Source organism: Sarcophilus harrisii, chromosome 4 (genome assembly GCF_902635505.1).
Source record: "Sarcophilus harrisii chromosome 4, mSarHar1.11, whole genome shotgun sequence".
Taxonomy (NCBI): domain Eukaryota; kingdom Metazoa; phylum Chordata; class Mammalia; order Dasyuromorphia; family Dasyuridae; genus Sarcophilus; species Sarcophilus harrisii.
Window position 1 is genome coordinate 93,315,242 of NC_045429.1, and position 26,785 is coordinate 93,342,026.

A 26,785-nucleotide genomic window follows, 5' to 3' on the forward strand; every position below is an offset into this window, starting at 1 on the left:
AGTAATGGAAAATTCTTAAGAATGAAATTTAGAAAATAAAACTAAAAACATTTTTAATGAGAAAGAAAAGAAAATCTGTCTAAAGAGACTGAAATAGATGCACAGAGAATTCATTGACCAACTTGGATTTTTAAAAGAAATGAACAGATGAGAATAAGAAAAGGTAAAAGAGGAAACAGCATAATCTTGCCAGGATAAGGTCAGAAGCCCTAAAGCTCAGAAATAACTTGGACTGATGATCACACACACACACACACACAAACAAAACAAAACAAAAAAAAAACCAAAAACAAAAGAGAGCTTCATGGAGAACGAGGAAGATCAAAGAAGGCTCAGAATATCTATGTGAGGTAACTGGGATGGTGTCATTGGTTGATGGAGAGAATGCAGAACCATTCCACTTTTATTTTCCTCTGTTCTCCCTTCTAAGAAGAAAGATCTTTAAACTAGAAAGGACAAAATTAAAAGGGTTAATAGGAGATGAAGCCCAAAACAGAAGAGGAACAGTAAGTTCCTTTTGATGAATTCTAGTAACCTAAGTCAGATAAATTAAGTGAATGTTGAATCACTGTCAAGGATATCTCAAAGCAGAGAAGAACAGGAAAAAAAAAAAAAAAAAGAGGTCATCAGACTAGAGAAAGACAGGTTATGACCTGATGATCAAAAAGGGTGAAAGTAAATCTGCAAACTCTAAATCAATGAGCTTAATTTCGATTCTAGGCAAAATTTTAGAAGATATCATTGTTATTAGTTCATACCCATGATATCATCAATATAACGTTTGCAGTTAGATGGCTCAGTGGATAAGGTTCCAGGCTGGAGAATCAAGAAGAAGAGTTCAAATCTGGTGTCAAATACTTATCAGCTACATGAACTGAGCAAGGCATTTAAGCTATTTGTCTTAATTTCCTTCTTTGTAAAATGGAAATAATAAAAACACCTATCTCTCAGGGATGATGTGAGAATCAAATGAAAAAATAATTGTAAAAGACTTAGTATACTGCCTGATATTAAATACATGTTAGCTATTATTATAAGCAATTCCTAAGGGAAAGCTTCATATACAAACCAATTCTTATGCAACTTATAGTCTTAAAGCATTATCCTGGGCACTGAAAAGTTTAATAACTTGCCCAGGATCATAAAGTCAATTAAACTTGGTAGGTGGAAAATAGGGAGAAGAGGGCAGGAGAGGAATGACTTGAATCTAAGTCTTTCTCACTCTGAATATAACTCTTTATCCATACCAGTTCACTACATCTCTAGAACATATTATTAAAGAGATAGCTTGTTAATATTTATAAAGGAGAGTGATGAAGAAGAATCTACATGGTTGCATCTAGAATAAGTAACATCAGACTAATATTACTTCTTCTTTCAATGGGCTACTGGAGTGACAGATCTGAGAAATGCTATATACATTAATCTAGCCTCAAACAACATAAGTGACTGGGTTTCAAAAATGCATAAATAGGATTATCTATATACTGTCATTTCTTAGTCAGGTACAAATTTCCCTTTAATAAGGTCAAGGGAACAGAATGACTAACCAAACAAGAAAACCATACCCTGGGGGTATGGGGGGGTCAGCAGTTGTTCAGACTAGGTCATCAGTGGAGACTCTGGGCTCAAGCACACCCAGGGAAGCAGACACTTGCATTAGGGGATAAAATGTCAATGGATTTTGAAAGGTAGAGAAGGAAAAAAGAGGGAGCCTGAAATATAGAGAAAGGCCTCCAACTTGTTGGGCAGATCTTGTATGAAGATCTATGGAAAGATAAGGACAATAATCACACAGGAAAAAGTATTAATGAAAAAGAGTACAAACATTTATGAGCTCACATATTTAATGAAGTATATGTAGAATGTTAACATGTTATAGTTATCACCTAAAATAATCAAATAGCAACTAAATGAATTTACCAATATTCCTAACTTAACATTTAGAATACAGAAAGGTCATTTTTGCTAGAAAATGTGAAAATAAAATATTTATGTCATTTAATTCATTTGAATATATTTTGTCTGTGTCTAATATATGAAAGGCACCTTCCACTAAAGTCTTATCCTAATATTTCAACATAGTGTAGATATGGCCTTGTGTTCTCAAAGACTGTAGAGCAATAGAGCACATGCTCTGGAAGGTATTGCTGAGCTAGACAAATCTGGAGTATGGGCCTACCTGTGGACCATGTGACTTTGCCTAAGGACTAGATAAAACAAGACAAAAGTTATCTCTAAATCACAAGAAAACTTTGGGATAAGATTTTATTTGGAGATTTTATTGTGACATAACAAATATAATATATTGTGATGTAACAAAAAACTGTGCCAATTGAAGGCACTCATTACATACTTGTTGATTAATTCATTCATTAGTTGAGATACTACAGTCAATCTTTTAAAACGGAATTTCCGGAAAATGGAAATATTATACTAATAGCATTTTTATATTCTCATAGTTCAATCAATTAACAAATAACCACATAATAAAACATTCATAAAAACTTGTCACAAATGCATGTTTTCCTATAATATGTCAAGTGAAGAATTAACAACATAGCATTTGAATACCATGAATTTTAATAATTCTGAAAAGGGATGCTTTTAAATAGATTCACTCATTACAAGAAAAATGAAAGTATTAGGACACTGCATTGAAATTTGTCATCACCAGATCTAACCTATATTTTCCTAATTTCTGCTACTGCTTGAACTATCAATCCATAATTTATTGCTAGGATAACCTTCAAAAAGAGCAACCACAAAATGGGCACTAGGTGGCACTGCTACATTTCAATTTCAGGAATTATTTCCACATTACTAAGAAAAAACGTAACAAAAACTCAGTAGAATGATTACTGAAAGGTGGAGAGAGTGCTACAACTAAAGCTGCACAACATGCTACTGTGATAGTAATATTGATCTTCTAAAGTCATATATGTACAAAAAAAAAGTAGAGATTCTATAATTAATCAATCTCTTCTGCAAGAAAATAATTCAACTTATCTACATTTCTAAAGAATTGAAATTATTCTGAAAGTCAACTATCAAATTTGCATTTACAGCCAGGGAACATGGACCATTATGCAGACTTCCTATATCCCTCACCTTTGGCTCTACCCTCTTTGGAAGTTCTAGTGAAGTAGCCAGAGGGGCTTCAGTGCCTGGAGTAGAGGACATTGCATAGTTCCACTGGTACTGCTGTTGCCCCCACCACCGCAGCCCTTGCCAGTCTGCAGCCTGTCACAGAGTAAATTTTTCTAATGTAAATTTACATAAATCAAGAACTCTCTCTAGAGGATACTCACTCTCTTGGGCTTTTATTACTATTTTATAATCACTAAAAATTTTCTTTCATCTTACCTTATTTTGTGAGCATTGTTGTCTGAAGAGTTCAAGTTCATGCAGAAGCTGCCTTATTTTTTCTAATCCAGAATTCAAAAGAGTATTCAGACCAAACCTTACACCATCACAAATAGCATTTATGAAATCCTCCTAAAAACGCATGCATTAAAAATCAAATATTGTTTTATATTAAATTATAATGGAATAGTTTCACTGGAATTTACAGATATCTTTAGGACCATAATATATTTTATAATCATTAGGTAGATAAAAATAATAATAGTTATTAAGCTAAAGAATAACAAGTGATCAATGTTCTATACTATTTATAATTAGTAAATCCTTGATTTGGGGTTTAATTTGTTCTTCTATTAAGAAAAAATAATTATTTATTACTTCAGTTTTATGTTCTGATGGCAAATATCAGTACAAAAAAACCCATTAAATCTGCATTCCTGATCATAGATAGTTTTTATCAATTCAAATAAATTTGTAGAAATTCAAATTTAGTCTCTTTTTGACAAGGCAAAGGGGAAAGAACCTGTGATTCAATTGCTATGAGGAAATCCAAATGTGAACAGTCTTCCCATCAATACTGATCAACAATCCATCAGAAACTTAGAGTTGAAAGGGAATTGCCTATTGTCCTAAGAGGTTAAGTGACTTGCCTACAATCACACATGAATCAAAGAATGTTTTTTTGACTCCAAAGTCCATTATGACACACTATTTTTTACTAATGACTAATGATTTTCATTAAAATAGAAAAAATATCTTCTTTAAAACAAATGATTACTCTTTATGATGAAATAGAAATAAGGGCCCTATTTTTTATCAATCTCTTAGCTGCCTTCAAAAAGGCAACAATATATGACTGCCTAAGGAAAAAAAGGCAAAAATCATACTAAAACCCCCAAATTAAAAACATACAATAGGTTTACAATTTATTTTACAATTTTAGGATAATTCAAAATAGCTTAGTTTAATAGTTTTGAAATTGCATATTAACATCATCTTAATCTTCCCAAAATAATGCTATCTTTTGAATGAAATGAATAACCAAAGTAAATAAATACTATATAATGCTGATCTCAATACTGTAAATGATTTTTCATTAATTAATTGGCTAGTCTTGATTAAATTGCTGATAGCAGATCATTAAAGCTACTAAGGCAGAAAGAGAAAATACTTTTTAAAAATTTCAATGTTATTTTATTTTCCCAATTACATGTAAAGATAATTTTCAAAATTTTTTTAAAATTCAGAGTTCCAAATTTTTTCTCCCTCCCTGCCTCACCCTCCTCTTTCCTTAAAACAGAAAGCAATCTGATGTAGGTTAAACATGTACAATCAGATAACAGGACTTTTAAAAAATCATTTAATGAATTAAGAGTTAATATCCTAAATTTAGAGCAAAATACACATAAAGATTTTAAAATACTTCAAAGCTTATATATAAACTTTTGAAATTTATGTTAACAGATCTTTTCTAGAAAACTAAAAATTTGTCATTGACTAACAAAACTCAATCGAAACCCTCTTACATTCCTCCACACATATGTTTTTAAAAATATATATAATCCATTTTACCTGAAGATTCACCATTTTATCCCTATTGTTTTCTGAAAGATGAAATTTGGCTCCTTTAAGAACTGCTATCTGCCCGACATATCTTAATCCTTGTAGCACAGTTTGTATAATTTTCTTTTGAACCTCATTCACCATTGAGGAAATATCTGAACAGCATCCCTGAAACATTAAAATTGGCCAGCTTGTTAGATTGGGAAGGTTAGAAATAAGAAAGCAGTGACAAGAAAATCTGAGAAAAGTAATTTGACAGACAATAATACAATGACCATTTGTTGTTGTTCGGTCACATCTGACTTTATGACCCCATTTGGGGCTTTCTTGGCAAAGATGCTGGAGTGGTATGCCATTTCCTTCTGCTGCTCATTTTTACAGATGATGAAACTGTGGCAGATAGGTTTTTGGTTTAAGTGACTTACCCAGGGTCACACTGCTAGTATGGGTCTGAGGCTGGATTTAAAACTCGGGCCTTCCTGACACTAAGCCCAGTAGTCTTAGTCATTGAGCACCTAGTTGTCCCTATAGTTCACAGAATTTAGAACAAGTTCCAGATTTAAATAACTACAAAAATGTATGGAATTTTATGATTTGAATTTTATCCTTTTTTAAAAAAAGGCAACTTATCCTATTTCTCTATTTTTATTTTTTTAGTAACAAACATATGAAAGACAACATGAAGTAGCAAATGACTGGCTTTGGAGTCAGAAAGATCTGGGGTTAAGTCTTACTTTTGCCACATACTGACTCTGTGACTAGGAAGTCACTTAATAAACCTAGTCATTTGTCTTAGTTATTTATTATCAATGAGATAATACTTGTAAAGTGTTTCACACATAGTAAACATTTATTGTATCACATTTATTTAACCTATCAATATCCCAGACAACTCTCCAAAACGATCATTTGCAAAACAATTGTTAATATGCATTGGTGTAAGACATTCCTCACTGAAAGTTCCCATTATTATATCTCTGTAAAAAAGTAACACAAAGATAAACCAGATTCCTAGAATTTGATTTCAAGGACAGCATATTAAAACTGAGAAAATATTTATGGACATCTATAATTATCAAATATCTATATGTACACATTTTCCTTCTAAGCCATTTCTAAAGTTCATCATGGCATGAAGCTAAGGTTGAGTTCTTGAAGCTACATTTTTATTTTATTTTATTTTATTTATTTTTGCTGAGGCAATTGGGATTAAGTGACTTGCCCAGGGTCACACAGGCAGGAAATGTTAAGTGTCTCGAGGCCAGATTTCAGGGCTGGTGCTCTATCTACTACACCAACTAGCTGCCCTGAAGCTACATTTTAAAAAGAAACACCAGTGAAAAAGAAGCTCTGCAAGTCCTATCATATTGGATAGCGTTCATCAAGTAAGGTCTAGTGACTAACTATATCATTACTATTTGAAGACAGATCTAGTTAAATTCAGAGAGGCTCATCACCAACCTGTGTAAGTGAAGCTAGCACCCACATTAGAAGAAAATAATTTGCTTTAGATCCTATTTCTTTACTATAAGCAACTTTCCAAACCCCATGCAGACCTGCTCTGCAAATTACAACATTAGCTAGTTCCACTGTGAGGGGGGTTGTCCAAGATGTCATAGCCATTATGGGTCAGAGTGGGGAGCTGAAACCAGGGCTGTAGTTACTGTGTCAAGATGGCTCTCTTCATACACATTAGTAAAATTACAGCTTCCTTAAGTATTAATACTTGGATATTTACATATACAAACAAATATACGCATGTATACACACACATATGTAGTATGTGTTCTATTGAGACAATCAGGGCATCCTAACAAGAAAAGTTCTTCCTACTTGCCACTGATTTCATCAGCAAATACTCTCCAAGGGTGTAAGGAAAACTCTTATTTTAGAATGCTATCTTAGAACCCCCTAGCCATGACTTATTTTATAGCAAACTGGCAGAATATGAAATGTAAACTCTAAAATACACTAACCACTTTACTACACTATAAACAACTTAAAATATAAAAACTACCTTGCACAATGTAGTAACTGAAACAAGTTTGTATTTTAGAGCACTATAATGCTTTATTGGAAGATTTTCAACTGTGAGGTTGCAAAGAAGCTGCTCTTGTGCCTCAGTAACCAGTATAGTTAGAACCCAGTTTTGTTTAGCTTCTCTCCTGGACTTTTTCCTTCCTGTTTCATAGGTCCTCTCATTCTAAATCATGTTCTTTCCTCTACTTCATACTGTATCTCATAATACAGTACATAATACAATTTTGTATTAAATATATTTAATTATTAAATTGTTGGGTAGGCAACTTGTCTACTTACTATTAAATACTCATAGCACAAGTTTAACTAATCAAAGCACAAATGTGTAATATTTTTACTACATTTGAAGAGAGGCTAGATATCTCTATACAAATTATGTTAATTACCCCGATGCATAGAATTTAGCTAAAACACAATTTTATATAAAGGACAACTTCAACTTTCAAGTACTAAAACAGAGGAAAATCCACTGATTAGAACAAGATTTTGCCATTTTTCCTTAAAGATTTTTTGAGATCAAATAGTTTTGGTACCTCAAGAAGAGAGTTACTAAATTATTTGTAAATCAAAATTTCAAAGACAATTTGATGTCAGGGGACAAATTCAAATGAATTTACCTGCAAAAACAATTGTAAATACCCTCCCAATTTTTTAACTTCCTGTGTCAAGTCGTCATCAGGTATTGAAGTAGATTGTGGAAAATCATTAAGCCAATGTTTGGTTAGAACAACAAGCTGTTCAAAAGCAGATGTCATTTGTATACAAAATAACTGAGTTGCTCGGTCAGTCGAAAAAACTACAAAAAAGTATAACATTAATCAGCAACAATCTCCTGATAAAAGAAAACTTTACTCTGAACAACACAAATACATTTTAATATGGTCAAAAACAGTCCATAAACAACAAGCAATAATTCAAATTAGGGCAAAAAGTATAGAAAGTAATCATTAAAAAGCTGAGATGGCACTCACAATTATCTTGACTTTCTTCATCTTGTTGTTCATAAGCTTTGGAAATGGCAATCATACAAGAATGAATTTTAAGAAAACTGGTAATTAAGCTGTCTTCCATAGTCTTTTCCTCATCATTTTGACTTAGGAAATCTAATGCTGAACCAATCAATTCCTTGCAAATTCCAGGCAAGAAAGATTCTGTCGAGTTTGAATAAATACTGTCTGATTTCTCCATTAAACCTATATAAATAGAAAATAACAAACAAAAAAAGATAGCAGTTGTACCCAGCACTCAATCTTTGAAACAAATCTATCTTTTGAAGGAACAATATAAGTATAGCAGAGAACCAGCCCAATACATTTTAAAAAATCATTACTATGTAATTTCCTTATGTTCTTTTTCTACAAGGTAAAGCTAGAATGACTAATATTACAGTGGAATAAGCAATTGCAATAAATATATTTATTTGTAATAATAGATTAAATTCCTCTACAGCAATAAGAATAATCCTCAATAAATGAAATTCATAGATGAGCAGCAAATTTTAACCAAATTAAAAGTTTCCATCTCCTCCTTTATCAGAAATTTCAACATAACTTACCATTCTCTAACTGAAGGTACTTAACTAATACATAGGAAAGAAAGCAGAAAACAAGGCAAAAATAAAATACAAACCATAAAATCAGTTACTAACAGAGCTGACTCTAAGATAACCAGCTTTATTTTATGGTACAAGAACAGACTAATGATAACCAAGCCTATATAGTAACAGCCTATTTATTCAGAGGTGAGACTTTTATCAACCTCAGTGCTGTAAGTAAAAAAACAGCACTGAAGTAGTAGCCATATAACATCTTCACTAATTATTACTGAACTTTTCTTCTAATCTGTCTTACTGATCCTTATTTCAATATAATTCTTAATCACAACTTGAAGTTATCTAATGTTCCAATTCACAGCACTAAAAGTTACAGATTAGAAAGGGAGGCAGAGGGGGAACTATAAGAATCCAACACTATGAAAGCAAAAGTGACATCTGGTAGCCTGATGTAAAAGGAGAAGAAAAAAAAACTGAGAAGCACAGAAATGTATTATTGCAAAGCATAATAGATGTTCCTCGTGATGACAAGTCATCAGGAAGAGATAAATTATGCTCCTTCTTATCCTGCCTGAGGTCCTATTTCAATGTTTCATTCCAGTGGGGAGATGACAAGATTATAGCAGTGAGTTCAAGGGAGAATAAAAAAAATTTGATAACATGACTTAAGTTTGAGAAGCTAAAGAGGCCAAAACCTTATAGATTACTGAGGGGCACAGTAGATAGAGCTCTGGGCCTAAAGTCAGTCAGAAAGACCTGAATTCAAATCCAGCCTCAGACACTTACTACCTGAGAGACTCTGGACAAGTCACTTAAGTTTTCTCAACTGAAAAATGCAGATAATAGCATTTATCCGACAGGGCTGTTGTGAGGATAAAATTAGATATTTGTAAAATACTTAGCACAGTGCCTGGAACAAAGTAGGCACTAAACAAAAGCTTGTTCTCTTCCCCACTGTATATTTATGTTAGCATTTTTTTGTCAAGCTTTCAGTACAGTCTCAGGAATAGACTAAGTATATTATCTAGATGCTAACTTAGCTGAGAATGGCAAAGTTCATCACCAGGAAGCTACAAAAATCTATGAATCAAAGAAAATTAAAACAGCCCTCTGTTCTGGTTGTCTTCTGCTGCCCAGTGATGGTAGTAGAAAAAAGGGTGACTGATGCTAAGACTCAAACAGTTTTCAGATAAACTATAAACAGTAATTGTAAATAGTCTAAATGTGAACTATTTGTTAAATGACTAACAAAATAACATGTAATTAGAAGATTTAAACCACATCATATTGATAATTTCAGAATAAATGAAACTAAGAGACAAAAGGAAATTGTACCCAAATGGAAGGATCACTCATGGATCCTTGAAGAAGCAAACTAAGGAGTTGATTTCATTATGTACCCAAAGGTAAGAATAAACTTCATTTGACGAGACACTTTATCATCCTACCATGTAGTTAGTGGTCATGATAACTATAGTTTATGTATCAACATATATTGCATATGATGAGAAAACAGGGAAATTCTGTTTCAGACCAAATCAACACATAATTTGATACAGAGGAATATCAAATAAAAGACTAGCATAGGAGAGGGGAGTGAAAATTATTTGAGTGTATAGCTTTGATAAATTAAGGAAACCTCATAATGATATAGCATGAATATTTTCCTCAATAAAAGTAAACAGATATTCATAGATAACTTTCTACTATAGTTCATATCATTACAGCTGACTATAAAGTACAAAGAATACAATACCACTGTACTTAATATTTAAGGATTATTTTTTATAGGCTTTTTATTCAATAGAGCATTAATAGTCTTACAAGCTCTACTTCAATATGGAGTACCTCGTGCATATATTAAGATCATACAAGATTTCTTGACAAAAGCAACCACAGAAATAATTGATTAAAAATATCAAGCAAAGATGAAAATAGAGAAGTGCATCCTTGCTAACGGTGTTTGCCACTGATACTGAGGAAGTATTATATAAATGTCAGAGGAGATATTCCCTATAGGTAGTAAGATCCCGCAGGTGTTGCTGTTTTCAGATATTTTTCTGATTCTATCAAAGCCCAGAACCTTATAGGTTCTCCTGAAAAAGACTCATAAATATTCAAGAGATTGGCCCAATATCTATTCAAGAAAAACTAAAATGATGAAAAATGTTTATTATCCAAATTCTATGTAGATAGGTGCCCAGCCATTGAATCAGGAGATATGTGTGGTTTTTTGTGTGTATGTGAATGTGTGCATGTGTGAATACACATATACATGCACACACACACATGCAAAAGTTGTATAAGTAAGGCTCAGAAAGGAACAAAATACAAGGAGACATAAGGTAGGTTGTTGCATTTGGGAAGCTGCTGTGTTTTTAATTATCCTAGTTGCTGCTCAATGAAAACATCAATTTATCCCAAAACAAATCTTTTTCTTAAAAGTGCTATATAATTACAAATCTGAGAACAGTAAAACCAATAAGGAATTAAAGTTGCAGATGACCCAAAGGAAAACAGATGCAAATAAACTGAAGCCTCTTTCTAGCGATGATCTCTGTGAAAAAAGTATTATCAGGGATATCACAAAGAAATCTATTGGAAAGGAAGTATGTCAGTAATGCAGTCAGAGTAAAAGTTAACAGATGGAAACACCTCCTCAAAAGATACATCTGTGCAAAAAATGTTTGTGGCAGTCTTTTTTTGCAGTGTGGCAAGGAACTGGAAATTGAATGGATGCTATCAGTTGGGGAATGGCTGAATAAGTTATGGCACATGAATGTAATGGAATATTATTGCTCTATAGGAAATGATGAGTAGGCCGATTTCAGAAGCTTGGAAAGGTTTACATGAACTGATACTGAGTGAAGTAAGCAGAACCAAGAGAACACTGTACACAATAATAACAAGATTATGTAATGATCAACTGGCTCATTTCAACACAGTGGTGATTCGAGAAATTCCAATAGAGGTGGGATGGAAAATGTCATCCTCATTCAAAAAGAGAACTATGGAAACTGAATGTGGAAAGAAGCATAGTATTTTCTCCTTTCTTTTGTTTGCTTTTTTTTTTTTTTCTCATGGCTTTTCCCCTATTGATCTGATTTTTCTTGCACATCATGACAAATATGAAAATACGTTTAAAAGAATTATACATATTTAACTTATATTGTTTGCTCTCTGGGGGAGGGGAGAGAAAAATTTGAAACACAAAAGTTTTACAAAAATAAATGCTGAAAATTATCTTTACATTTATTGAAGAAAATAAAATGCTATTTAGAAAAGAATTAAAAAGAAAAAGAAAGAAAGCACTTCCTTGGGTATCCTCAAAAAGTAAAAAGCCTGGGCCTGGAGAAATGAAAACTAAAAAAGATCTGAATGGGTAGAGATCTGTACTAATAGAAGAAATGCCTACATCAAAGAGCTCAGAAATGTATTTTAAGTATCTTCCAGGTAAACAAGTAAGGAAATAGTTAATATTTTTTAGAGAAATTTCAATCAAAAAAGAGTTATTATTTGAAAAAAGTTCTCAAGTTTATAATGAATGGTAAGCAGTTATGTGAAATATCTATTTTCTGATAATGATAATTTTCTGATGACAGTTAAATTAGGTGTTACTGTAGTTATACATGGTTTTGCACTGTAAACAAGTGAATATTATCTTAGGTAATCTAAGAATAAATGCCAAAATGAGATGTCAATCAAGTTGTCAGTTTAGCTCCCCTTACAGATTGCTTTACAGAGAGAAATAGTCATGTGTTTTAGGATTTTAGAAACATCTGTTTTTACCTGAATAAGATTAGATCTGCACTTTTTTCTTCCTGTTAACCTTTATGGGACTATGTCTTTAATTACTCTATAATAATGATAACTATTTTCTTTTATGTCCTTTTATCTTCCTTATAAATTATTATATATTAACCTAAATTACACATACATAAATTTTAAAAACATTACAGCACTTAATTTCCTTCTATTGAAACACATGGTCAAGTTATCATATCTTGGCACAAATATTTAGTCAGACTAATACAATCTATATAAATTTATATTTATAAATATAAAATCTATAAAATTCACAAATTTTCCCTCCCATAACTTACATAACTAAAGTGATTTGAAATGCAAATTAATAAATTTGGTAGAAAAAAATACCTGATGTAGAATTTAGATTCTGAACTGGATGGACTTTTATATCTTGCAAACATCCAGAAATTCTCCTATTCTTCATCAAACTCCTACTCCTACCAAAAAAAAAAAAAAAAAAAGGTCAGAAGGTAAGGAACTATATTACATGTTATATTCTTATAAAGGATCACTTTTTTGAAATGAAGCTGGACATTCTATTTCATCAAAACTCCATTATAGAAGGAGAAAAAGGAAGGGAAGAAAGAGAAAGAAAGAGAAGGTGAAGAAAGAGGAGGAGGACAAGGAAAAGGAGAAAGAAGAGAAAGAGAAGGAGGAAGAAGAAATTTCAATATTTAATTCTAGATCATATATACTAATGAAGGAGAGTGGTAGATAGGCTAAAATGTCAGATAATTCTGTAATTATTTATGTTGGCTCTGTAATAGATGATCTTTCAAATTCTTATTATCATCACAAAATGTTGCTGTTACTATAAACAATAGTCTCCCGATTTTGCTCTCTTCACTCAGCATCAGTTCATGTAAGTCTTTTCTGACTCACATGACTTGTCATGTGACCTAAGTTTTTTTCTGAAATCGGCCTGATCATCACTTCTTATAGATCAACAATATTCCATTGCATTTATATAGCACATTTATATGCCACAACTCATTCAGCCATTCCCCAATTGAAGGGCATCCCCTCAATTTCCAATTCTTTGCTACCACAGAGAGCTGTTCTCAAAAATGGTTGAATCAGTTCACAAGGGAGTAACTTTTAAGTGCTGTCTTATTTTCATGTTTATGAATTTTTAAAAAAAGCTTAAAGTCTCATTGGAAGAATCAAATATATTTTATGTTCTAGGACTTATAAATTGGGTGTTTTTGTTTGGCACAGTACCCTTTGAACACCTTGATAATTGAAAAGTACCATATTTATTTGCTAAAAAAATTAATTGATTTGGGGGTCTTAGCCTTTATCTGTGATAAACTTTATCTATGAAGTTTAGCTTTGTACCAATGTTTATAAGTGACCAGCAAACTTGAAGAATATTGGTATATAATGAAAATACTAATAGATTCTTAATGATGGCACTTCTGTCTGAGATGACACACTGTTGTTCTGCCACAAAGCAGTTTGGTTCAGTTGAGTCTAAATTTGATATGTACTGTTGACAATTTCTATCTTGTAGTTGAGTAAAAAAATAATTTGAAAGGACCTTGACTTGGAGCTTCTTTATTTTTAGTGTAAACATAATTTTAATAGATTAGTTTTGGAACAAAAACCATTTTCCTGTTAAAGTTGTGATAGTATTAATTCTATACCAAAACTAGCCCCTAAGAATTTGATTTTTCCAAATTCTTCTAATGTAGGTTAATAGATTTGAGATATAGAAAGTACCAGAAAAACCATGTTTTTAGACCTCAGTTGACAAGAGAAACATTTAGATTTAACTACCTCACATTTGGGCAAGACAGTTTATCTCTTTGGGTCTCCATATCTGTAAAATACATGGATTAGGCTCTTCGATTTCTAAACCTCCTTCCATTTGTGACTTTGTCTTTTTTTGATGGGAGATGAAATATGATCCTATTGCCTCAATGAAGGAGAAAGGAACAGAGGCTTGAATATTCCAAAGCAACAGGCAAAGGGAAATGCTCACAATTTTCTCCCTTCTTCCAATATACTGCTTCAGAATATGAGTTAATTTTAACATTGAGTGTACTGTAACTGCTAAATTCTCAAAACAAGAATTATAAAAAATTAACAAAAAAAAAACAAAACACTAAAATCAGTGATAGTAAAAAAAAAAAAAACCTGCAAATCGCATCATAACAGATTGGCAAAAATGACAAAAGAGAGAATAATCAACATTGAATGGGGTTGTGAAAATATAGGGACACTAACTAATACATTGTGACAGAGCTGTGAACTGGATCAACTATTCTAAAACACAATTTGGAACTATGATAGGAAAGAATCTTAAATGTCCACTGGCTTTAACTCAGAGATTCTACTGCTAGTCATTTGATCCAAAGGTCAAAGTCATAAGTCTAATTCAATGCAAAGTAGGAGCATTTTTTGACATAGTAAAGAACTGGAAAAAATATTGATGTCTATCAGGAGAGGAATGGATATACAAATTATGATATATTAATGTAATGGAATATTATTGCCCCCTAAGAAATAACAAATATCATCCTGCAAGATCAAATAAGCCTCGGTTCTTACAACTTATCAGTGCCCTCTGTTCTCTGATTGAAGTCATGAGCCCCCAAAGTTAAGGTGTTAAGGAGGGGGCCTAGGACAGCTGTGACCTCATCCCTTTTAAGCTTCCTTTTATATGATGTTTTCTTTCATTAGATTGTAAACTCCTTAAGGTCAGAGGCTGTGTTTTTTTTCCTTCTTATTATCACCAAAGCTTAGCACAATGCCTGGCATGTAGCAGGCATTTCACAAATGCTTGTTAATTGGTTGACTGAACTGACAAAAATTTTTTTTAAATGGAATCAGATAGACAACAGACATGATAACTACAATATCAATGGAAAGAACAGTAACAACAAAATTGAAACTAAAGGGGGCATGATTAGGACAAAATTTGGCCTCAAGAGACAGAATTTCATTTCTTCTCCTTTTTTACAAAGACAGGGGTATATGGATGTAGAACTCTGGATATACTGAAAACCAAAATATTGGTTAGTTGCCAAGTTACTTTCCCTGCCTTTCCTTTTTATTCATTTTCATAAGAAATTGATCTCTGGGTGGGGAAGGGATATGATGGGAAATAAGAGTAATTTAAAAAAAAAAATCAATATAAAGAAAAAGACAGCTGAAATTGCAAATTGCTAGAAACACCAAAAGGAACTCCAAAGAAACAATTTCAGATGATGCTGAAAAAAAAACTTGAAAAGCAGAGACCATTATTCTCTCCCCTGTAGAAAAAACCCCTAAAGAGTGAATTTTCCAGTGACTATAAAGGGTCCCCAAACTCTCTTTCATGATCAATCTTTTGACAGTAACACCTGTTTGGAAGACAATTAGCTCAATTCATAGATATAATCTGAAGCTGATGTCAGGTAATTGACTGGGCAGAGGGTTACACTTACAGAATCTCAGAGTTCAAAAGCCTCTGAGAGAGAACTATTAAGAATATCTGGGACATTTGATCATTCAGATTCTGCCTGAAGATCTTTAACAGTGGGAAATCCACTGCTTTCAGAGGCACCCTTGGACGTTTTTTAGACATTTCTAATTGTTAAGATGCCTTCCCTCATATAAAGCCCCAATCTGCATATCTGCAAATCCCACTAGCTCTAACCTCTTGGGCCCAGAGGAATGAATTTAATTTCTCTTCCACGTGACAGCTTGAATTATACCAGGACTTATTAGATTCTTTTCTGTATCACCTCAGGCAAGGAACTGATTTATAAAATGGCCCCCAGTTGATGGAAATAATTTTTCTTTGAAATCCTTCACATTGCTTCTAAATTCTCCTATGGTTTAGTTACTGAAAAACACATGTCTATCTGGAACCTTTCCCCTTATGTTAAGATGTGCTTTATCACCCAGATTTATAATTTTGAGGATATTCATATTATAATTGATAGTACTGAAGATTCTATCACTTAATAATGTAATATAGAGATACCAAGTTTTAGAGGAAACTGGACTTAAAAAATAAGCATGGTTAATCTTTTATACTAAACCTAGATTTATGCTAGGCCATATGACTTTATAAAAGCAATGAAATACCATATTTTTGTATTTTCCTTCAACCTGAGTGGCAAGCAATTTAATACTTAAAATTGACTACTATAATTCGATCAGTTTTATAATACACCTGATGAAATCTGACCAGATGGCACATAAAAAAAACTAAAACACCCAGTTCCTTTAAAACAAAAGAATACTCTGTGTATAGGGCGAAAATATAGTATTTACCTCCTTCTAGAAAATGAAGAAACTGTTGTATTTGCTAAATCAGGTTCCCATTCATCTTCTGGATCATAAAAGATATCTTCACTTTTAACACTACTATTATTCTAAGGAAAAAAAAAAAGAATTTATTCTGATTAATTTTTCTTCCTTAACTTTTCCTTCTGGTCTTTTTCATAGCACATTTCCTGTCTTCTAGTCATCATCTTTATTTTCCTGCCATTGGAATCCTGGATTCTGGCTCTGAGACACTAAGTTTTGGCCTTCAGTCATCTGGATCAGACCTCCACATAACTTCCTGATCATCTCTATGTTATGACATTATTCACCTCCCTTGTCAGCTCCTCTTTAAGTCATCTTCCCCCATTAGAATATAAGTTCCTTCATGGCAAGGCTTTAATTGCTTGTATTTGCATTCCTGGTGTTTAAAGCATAGTGCCTGGCACATTGCAAGCACTTAATAAATGTTTGTTATACCTAATTCCATCCATCTCAACCAAAATCCCAATTCTACAAGTGTAGCTCTGACATTCTTCCAAGTTACAAAAGGTTTTACAAGAAGGAAAATCATACTAAGTGTTTTACTCCCTTTTTAAGTATAATGTAATTAAATTAATTGATATTAAACTTTTTTCCAAACAAAAAAAAAATTTATTAAAATTCCATACCTCATAAAGTTCTTTCATTGCTGCAAGTTTAGATTCAAACTTTTCCAGGCTCCAGAAAGTTGAAATTCCCAGTTGAACATTACGAATTTGGACCTGAACAAAAGGCTCAATAGTATTTCCTTCACTTGATATATCATGCCTGAATGGGGAAAAATAACAATAAAACACCCCTAAAAACATAATACTTTAGGGAACATTTTCTTAACTAGAATAAAACAAAAATTCTTACAAAAACTCTTCTGTAATTAAATATTTATATAATAGCAAAACAAAACAAAAAAAAAATACTCAATATGAGTATGTAAAAAAAAAAAAAAGTCTGAAATACTGCACAAATTGCTGATTGAAGAGGGAATCCCCAAACTGAAAATCCTTAAAGGAGAAAGCCTCCTTCAACTCTGCCTCAGTGAGGAGACTCCACCCCAAGCACAGTTTCATCTTTGTAATCTGGGTGGGGTGGGCTCAGTCCTGAAACTCATTGAATTCAATTCAAATTCTAGCCCTAACTGAAACCCAGTGAGGAGCCAACCTCCACCCACAAGCCCCCTATTGTAAAAGAACCAAACTAAAATCCTCTCTTTGCAGAGGTTCCAAATATGCTAGCTACCATGCTTAGCACCCCAAGAGCCTCTGCTCACTGGAACACTGTTTCCGGTGCACTCCTCTTTATCCTCACCTATTTCCTTAATTAGACTTTAACCTTACTTCCAATCCCTATAATAAACCTCTTTTATCAGTCTAGGTTTTCGGGTCTATAAATTCCTTTACACGAGACTCTTGTGCCACCAGAAGGGAATCCCAGAACTCCCTACTCTTGCCCTGCCATTAGACCTCATTTAGACCTTATTTAACTCCCTGACCACCAGTAACTCTAATTTCATTTGGGTATACCAAATCTAAACCTCATCAATCTCAAAAGATATCCTATTTTAACTATGAGAAGATATGAATTAACATTTTAGATTCATAATGAAATATTCTAATGGATCTATGATCCTGCCATTTTGGAAGATTTCTCCAACACTGGAGAATGCAAACCAACCGTCAATACACCTCTTGTCCACATCCACCCATAATTTCATCTAAAGGATCCACTCAACCTGCTGAGGGAACCTTCCTTGCTTTCCCTCAGCATCATGACAGAATCAGGGGAATGCTGTCAATCTGTCAACACTGTTTTCACCCATGTGAGCAACATATCTTTTCTTCCTATATTATTTTTCCTTGTTGACATCCTTTATTCCTGTTCTACTTCAGAGCCCCTCATTGGTTATACATTGCAGCTTGCTCAAACCCACCATGGGACTTTACTTTTTTTATGAGTTAATACACTATCTCTTCCTAGGTTTTCCTATGAATGATTACAAAGTAAAATGAAAACAATTGTTCTTTAAAAATATTTTTGTCAGTGCGTAATATTTTTATGTTTCATTTATTTCTGGATATATCCCTTCAATTTCTAGTAAGTTATTGCCTATAACACGAGATTTAAAAAGCACTTCAGTAAAACTAATACACCTCAATAATGCCTCACAGTAAATACGTTATTTCACATTTGGAGTCCCAATCCCAGTTCTTTTTTTTTCCTTTTTAAATTTTTTTTGCAAGGCAATTGGGGTAAAGTGAATACTTAGTAAGTGTTAAGTGTCTAAGGTTGGATTTGAATCCAAGTCCTCCTGACTTCAGAGCCAGTGCTCTAGCCACTGTGCCATCTAGCTACCCCTTCCCTCCCCCCACCCCAATCCTTTAATGAAGAGAGGGAAGAACATTTTTTTCACCTACTCTCTGGGGCCAAGATTGGTTATCATAATTACACAGTAATCAATTTTGTTTAGAACAATTGTTTTTTAACACAAATCTTGGAAATAAAATGCTTGCAAAGCTATTTCAGTAATATAAAGTGTTACTGACCAGTAATATAAAGCTAGTTCACCAGTCAAATCTCCTCTAGATCAATATGAATGGTTTTCCCTGCTATTCCTCATTATGCAAAAATACTGTGTCAATTACCAATGCAGAGTGGCATTTGGGGTTATAGTCTTCACCAAATTTTTATATCTTTAGATAACTGTAGAAAGCATGACTAAAGTTGAAATTTGGAAGAAGGGCTGGCAGGGATAGAAAGCATTTGTTAAGTAAACTAATATTGCATCACTCACCTATAAAAAACATAACACTTTCTTAATTTGTTGCTAATGGTGTTGGCTTCTTGGATCATCATTGAGAGCTTCATGAAATTCCAATTAGGCTGAACTAATGTAAAACATAAATAATGCAAAACTAAGCAAGAATAAATAAATATATGTTTTTCTAAGAACAGCCAAGTTACTAAAGTTTTGAGGTAATTACTAGTAATAACTGATTATTAATTATATCATATATATTATATAATATATATTATAATAACTAAAGTGATACTTATATAACATTGCATATTAAAGTACTCTATATGCATCATTTCACTTGACTTTCATAATCCCGTTGGATATTACAAGAACTATTATCCTCATTTCATAGAGGAAACTGAGGCTAAAAGCAGTTAAATGACTGGCTCATAGTCATACAGACAATATGTTCAAGAAGCTGGATTTAAGTCCAAATCTTTCCTATTCTGATGGATTCCCATCCATTATACACAGTGCTTCTCTAATTACATAATGTAAAGGATTTACTTATCTTATGTAAAAGTTATAGTTTCTCTAGTAGAACATGAATAGCTTGTAAGCAAAGAGTCTTATTTTTCCCCCATTTCTTTTCTCTATACACATATACTCATGTTTATCAGGTAACCTACATAGCTTTACATTAAGATAAATACCAATATTCTCCATCACTTACTTGTTAACATCTTATCCTTGTTATTCCGATTCTGTTGTAAAATCTGTACTTCTTTAACAATTTTCTGCTTCTCAGCCTCCAAAGCTTCAAGAATCTTTGTATGCCGAACAGTATGATCTTCTAAGGCCTAAATAACATCCATTTTTATAAGTCCATTCAAAAAATAAAGCAAAAAACCCGAAGCAAAACATGCAAACATACTGACAACACATACTTTATGATTGAACTAGGCATTTAATGGAATAAGTTTAATTTTTTACATCTAAAAATTTTGATGAAAAGTAAAAAACCTGCCTACAAACATGATCAGAAGCATCAGTGGTCATGAAAAAATATTATCATTTCAGAGATTATTTTAAAAACATCTTTTGCATACATCAATTTCTTGCCACTCATATTACCACCACTGTAGTTCACACCAGGGCCTGATCACATCTCATTTGGACTATGAATTGGACTCCCAACCTCAAGCCTATCCCATTTCAATCCATCCTCCTCAAGGCTTCCAAGTTTCTTCCTATGTCCTATACCCCATCTTCCTATATTCCATGTCACCTCACCCAATTCCTTATACAAATTATGACTCATTATTTTCTCTGGGAACAAATATAAATTTTTCTCTTTAGCTCTTTATAACCTAGTCCCTTCTTATTTTTCAAGTTTTTAAATATATCACTGTATTCCCCTCCACACACTTTCTGGTCTGTTAATTTACGCATCTTTGTTGTTCTTCACATGCAACATTTCCTTCTCTGTTTCAAAACTTTTATAGTGACTGTCTCCCATGCCTAGAAAACTCTTTCTAAACTCTACCTCATGGATTCTTCAATTTCCTTTAAGATTCATCTTAAGCACTATCTCTTCCAGAAGGCCTTTCCTAGTTTACCCAGCTGCTACCTTATAACTCTATTCCATCTACTCTTAATATATCTTGCTGATATATATATATATTGTATCTCCACATAAGAATATATGCTCCTTCGTGCTCTCTTTAACACTGAGATGGTTGGACCAATTCCACTTGTGCAGTGATGAAGAGAACCATCTACACCCAGAGAGAGAACCATGGGAACGGAGGGTAGAACACAACATAGCATTCTCACTCTTATTGTTTCCTTGCATTTTGTTTCTTTTTTCTGTTTTTCTTCCTTCTTGATCTGATTTTTCTTGCGCAATTGGATGGCTGTGTGAATATGTATACACATATTGCATCTGGCATGCCTTTTGGCATATACTGAACTGCTTGCCGGGTGGAGGAGGGGATGGGGGTGGGGAATAAGGGGAAAATTTGCAGCAAGGGGTTATGCAGGGATCAATGTTGGAAAAATTACCCACACATATGCTTTGTGAATAAAAAGCTTTAATAAAAAAGAAAAAAAGAATATATGCTCCTTGAGTGCCAGAACTGGTTTTTTACCTCCCCAAAGCTTAGCACAGAGCTTTATATGTAGTAGCCACTTAACAAATGCTTGCTGATTGATAGACAACATGAAAAATTCTAATATATCACAAAATAAATTTTGAAGACAGATATGATTCCATGATTTTCTGTTAGAAAATATTCTAATACTATTAAGGTTTATATCAAATTATTTGTATTTTAGAGAATAGTGGCAAAAAAAAGGGGGGGGGCAGCATCTACGAAAGGCAAAATATTCCTTAGTTATTTAGATTATTTGGAATCTCTGTCAAGTAGTTCAATTATGCTTAGTATTAGGAAGCAAGCTTTGCTGCTTTCTGCTTTGAAGTAGAGAAGAAAAAAAATAATTGCACAGTAGTCAGTTTATCTAACTAAACCTTACCTACTGATTCAAACCTTAAACTTTCCAACCAAAAATAAAAGATGGAAGAAGGGAAGGAAGAGATCTATTAAATCTAGATGAAAATGAGAAATGGTATGAGAAGGCGTTATAAAATTATACTAGTCTGTAGAGCTATTCTTAATGGCTCTGTCGTTCTGGCTCTGAAAACTGAAATCTAAGAAGAGTACCAGAAAGAAGGCACCTACCAGAACTTTGGCCAGACAAGAAAACTTTTTTATTTGTACGCTTGCATTTTTATATTTCCTTGCAAATCTTTCAAAAACCACCTTCTTTCAAGATCCTCAAAACAGGAAAAAAGGGCTAGTGTTTTCTTTATTACTAATCAGAGAGATTAGTTATATATTGGAAGTTACCTGTTTTGTAGCCAAAGTTTCCATTTCTAATCGCTTTTTATTAGCATGGACTTTCTGTTCCAGATGCTGTTTTGCTTTTTCTAATTCCTGTATTTTGTCATTAGCCTTCTGATTATTTATTTCCTGCATTTTCTTCCTCTCAGATTCTTCTTTCTTTATAAAGAGGAACAACAAAACAGAGCACGATGAATACTATCTTCAAAACAAGGATCCAGGTCCAGCAAAAGGATCATGGGTTAAGAAATAGAAGACATGAGTACAAATCCTAGCTCAGACACTTTGATAAAGCATTTAACCTCAGTGGCTCAGCTTTCAACTGGATCAAAGTGCCTTTCCAGGCCTAAAAAAGCAAAACCTTAGTCAACACATAATAGACTTATGTTTACTAATGGAAAAATGACCATACCAACACAACTTAGAATAAAATTTGGATAAATAACTATAAATAATTATCAGTGCTTTTAACTTTTAGGATCTTCCCCTTCAAAAAGGATCTGTGGAATCCTAGAGAAGTGGAGTGTCAGACAGTAACTACTAACATAACTCTAGCTACAAATCTCAAAGTATACGTATTTTTTTGCTTCTTCTTGCAGGAATGACTTTCTCTGTTGCTATTATTCCTGTGGCAGAAGAAATAAAAGTATAAAACCTCTTGCCTCCCACACTCATCTGCCCAGAGTCCCCAGCACCCACATTCTAGATGCTGACTCCATCGTACAATTAGCATGAGATTCCAGAAAAAACTAAAAATAAACTAATGCTGCTTTTTCTTTTCTTTTCTTTTTTTTTTTACCAGTTCTGTTTCCAGGGCTTTTATTTTATTTTCATAGGCAGCTCTTTGAGAAGACAGTTCTTGCTGAGCCATTTCTTTTGCAATCTGGATTCCTTGCATCATTTCTTCCTTAGCTTTTAACCGTGCCTCTTCTATTTCCGCTTCAAGTCTATAAAGTAGCAAGAAAATATTCATTTTCTGCATTTCTGTTTGTCATGAATAGTTCCAAACTATGGTCCAATGTTTCCCTTGAACAATTATTTAAACTTATCTAAAAAAAATTAACTATATTTACTGTATAAAAATGCAATTTTATTCCAGGAAGAAATTTGTTAACATTCCTTAATATAAGGATATTTTAAATAGAAATAAATTGATGATGGTTGAAACAAAAATTCCACATGGAAATCAATAACATCAATGTTAAGAAAATAAAATTTATGAAATGTAAAGAAATGTAATCCTCTAATTCATTATATTTCAAGTGACTTATAATTTGGTTTGATAGATAAAAACTATAAAAACAATTTTAAAGGACTCAGAATTTGCTTTCTTGCTTCTGTATGAAAAAACAAGCCTTCTTCTTTCTTCAGTTTTAATAAAAAGAAATTAAAGAAAAAGAAGGCCAGAGGCAAAAACAGAATCAGACTTTCTTACAGAGTCCCATGGATAATAGGATAAATCTACTTTAAACTAGGGATGCAACAGAGCATATATATATATTTATCTAGAATATCCTAATCAAATCTTCTAAGGACTAATTCTTTTTGACAGCTGCAGCTATTTCTACTACCATAAGAAGGGATAGGAGAGAAACCAGAGAGATGCACATATAGAAGCAAAGTTATTTTGAAGTCAGGGAAAAACTATGTCTTTACCAACTAACAGAAAAAATTGAATACTAGATGGCTGAATTATGTATCACTATATAGCTAATGTTTACTTCTGTGCATACAGAATTCGACACCTAATAGTGTAAACAGTAATACTTACTGTGATCTCTGAGCCATAAGCAATTCATTTTTTGCAAACTCAAAGTCTTTTGGACAATCATTTGTGAGAAGAGACCCACAAAATGATATTTTTCCTTTCTGTACTTCTACTGGATGATTAAATCTAAAATAATGATCTCCACCAAGAATGACACGATCGCCCTAAGGAGGAAAAAATAGTACAGATTTGATAAATGAGGTTGAGGATCAACTTAGAAAAATAAGGAAGAGTAAATCACATTCAAAAACTTTATAGTTTATCAAAAATTTAACAGCAATGTTAACTTTTTAGACACAATGTGGATTTTAAACACTTTGTTTACAGAAATTAATTTTTCGTATCAATTAACTTACATGATGCAGAATGGTAGATTCTGAAATATGTTTTCCATTTACATATGTTTTTGCATCTCCTAGTGGAATAATACTGACTGTTCCATCAAAATTTTTAATAATACTATTAAAATAAAAAGCAAAATTATTACAAGTTTAAGACACACAAAAGGGAAAAAAATAGATTATTATAATAAGATTTCTCCTTGTGGAATTAAAGTTTATGCTTAATGTCACAGTCAACATATTGTTTTGTTATTTTTAAAATACTTTTAATTATGATCAGCAAGAAAAAAATTAGACCCAGTTAAGAAGATCATATACAAGAAACAATTATGTCATTAGCAAATTAGAAAACTATGGTTTATGGCAGGACTCACTATTGACATTCCAAAACATTTTCAGTAAGATCAAAATCTAGATGATTTTCAACATAAATATAAAAGGATATAAATTTAACTATAGTTTCTTTTAATTAGGGCCTTTGGTATATATATATTTTCAAAAGAACTAAGTTGCACAGTACTGGCATGGAAGAAGAAAGGGTCATGGTGATGGGACAGATTGGGATGGATCAAGCCCAAAGATGCAGCTAAGGGCCTTGCTTCCCCAAATGCACTGAGAAAATATGTTCAAAAAAGCATGATGATGGTGAAAATGACCCTGATGAAGAGCAAAGAGTTAAATGAGCAGAAAAATGAACTTGAAATGACCCATTCCATATTTTTAACATGATATCATATTAAAAACAGGTCTGTATATTGCAAGAAACAAATTTTTTCCTTTTATTTAAAGGATATCTTTTCCTAGCATATTCCTAGAATATCTATTCCTAGAAATAGAATATTTCCTAGAATATTTGTAATATCTTTGTAAAACATGATGAGAGAGTATGATAGGGCAAGCATAGTATCGGTTGTTGGTAATTGGATGGCTCAAGGTAGTGGTAAAAGGAGGGCAATTTCTAGGTCGAATATGAGAAATGTAATAGCAATTAGGAAGAATTTTACTGAGAATGGGAGTCGGGTGGAGCCTAGGGAGTCAAACCCGCATTCATAGGGGCTAGATACTTCTAGGTAAGAAATTGTACTATTCATGTATTTTTATATATTTTATAGATAGTACTCTAAAGCAGGACTTCTTAAATTTTTTCTGAGAAATCTTTATATGATTCCAGATAGATGAGTATATAAAAAGGTATGCAAATCAAACATTTATTGATAATAAATCATAATTTCACAACCCCCACAATTTAGTTACAAGACTCATATGGGGTTGCAACCAACACTAGAAAAAAAATAAGGAAAGACAGTTGAAAACTGTCTCCGATGGATTAGTTCTCCTAACATCCTCAAAAGCCATATAGGTATTCCCAAGATAATAAAAGATGAAAAATAGCATAGCTCAAGTATATATGTGTACGTGTAAACACTTTAAACTATAACCATTTTACAGCTTTTTAAAATTAAAATGAAAGTCTCAACAGCTTAAAAAATTTTTTTTCAAAGATACTGTTTTTATGAAATAACATACCAGTGATCATCAGCAATTAGCACCCCTGATAACTGAATATCATGATCTGAATTTGGTTTGTACTTCCCAACAGTAGTTTTTCCTTCTTTTATCATATAGAGTAACATCTCTGATAATTGTGGATCTTCATTGAGATTGACAAGATTTGGTAAACGATTATCCATTTTGAATGTAATTCCTGCTTTCTAGGTAAATTCATCAAAAAAAAAAAAAAAAAAAGAATTTAATCAGATGTGACAATGTTTCTACTTGTTTAAAAATTCTACCTTTTGAGCTGCAGTCACATGTGCCTGTCTATTAGAAAAATCAAATTCCACAAATTTAAGATAAAACTCATTATCTTTCCCCCAAACCCACCTTTATGCCAAACTTCTCTATTTGTATCAAAGGCATCACCATACTTCTAGTCACCTAGGTTCAGAACCTTCATGTTCTTCTTGATGCCTGACCAAAAGCCAATCAGTTGTCAATTTTTTTTTTCATTTCTACCTCCATAGCATCTTTCAAAATACATGCCTTTCTCTTCATCACACAGCCACCACCTTATTTCAGGTCCTCATAATCTCTTGCCTGTACTATTTCAATGACCACCTAATTGGTCCCTCTGAATTCCATCCTCCACATAGTTACCAAAGTTATTTCCTAAAGTATAGTTCTGTCTCTGTCACTACTCAATATTCTCCATTGGTTTCCTAATGCCACTAGGACCAAATAGAAATTGTTATTTTGCTTCTGAAACACTTTCTAAGTTTAATATACATTTCTTTCCTTTCTATATGCTATGGTCCAACAAAACTGCCCCTCTTATTATTCCCCATATATGACTTTCCATATATTTTATACCTGTAATTTAGTCTCATTTTGCCTCTGCGTTTTAGCAGAAAA

General features: G+C 32.7%; 1 protein-coding gene across 1 annotated transcript in view; it reads right to left on the reverse strand.

The window, feature by feature from the left end:
- Positions 1–26,785, reverse strand: part of KIF14 (kinesin family member 14) — a 59,368-nt gene that overhangs the window by 9,459 nt on the left and 23,124 nt on the right. The window contains exons 15-28 of the mRNA XM_023501858.2: positions 25,901–26,085; positions 24,389–24,491; positions 24,036–24,196; positions 23,064–23,211; positions 22,271–22,423; positions 20,095–20,221; positions 19,416–19,509; positions 17,257–17,395; positions 16,595–16,695; positions 12,677–12,765; positions 7,941–8,162; positions 7,587–7,765; positions 4,939–5,097; positions 3,367–3,498 (exon numbers count right to left, since the gene is read on the reverse strand). Coding sequence (XP_023357626.1) covers positions 3,367–3,498; positions 4,939–5,097; positions 7,587–7,765; positions 7,941–8,162; positions 12,677–12,765; positions 16,595–16,695; positions 17,257–17,395; positions 19,416–19,509; positions 20,095–20,221; positions 22,271–22,423; positions 23,064–23,211; positions 24,036–24,196; positions 24,389–24,491; positions 25,901–26,085 — 1,992 coding nt within the window. The remainder of the gene's footprint in view (positions 1–3,366; positions 3,499–4,938; positions 5,098–7,586; positions 7,766–7,940; positions 8,163–12,676; positions 12,766–16,594; positions 16,696–17,256; positions 17,396–19,415; positions 19,510–20,094; positions 20,222–22,270; positions 22,424–23,063; positions 23,212–24,035; positions 24,197–24,388; positions 24,492–25,900; positions 26,086–26,785) is intronic.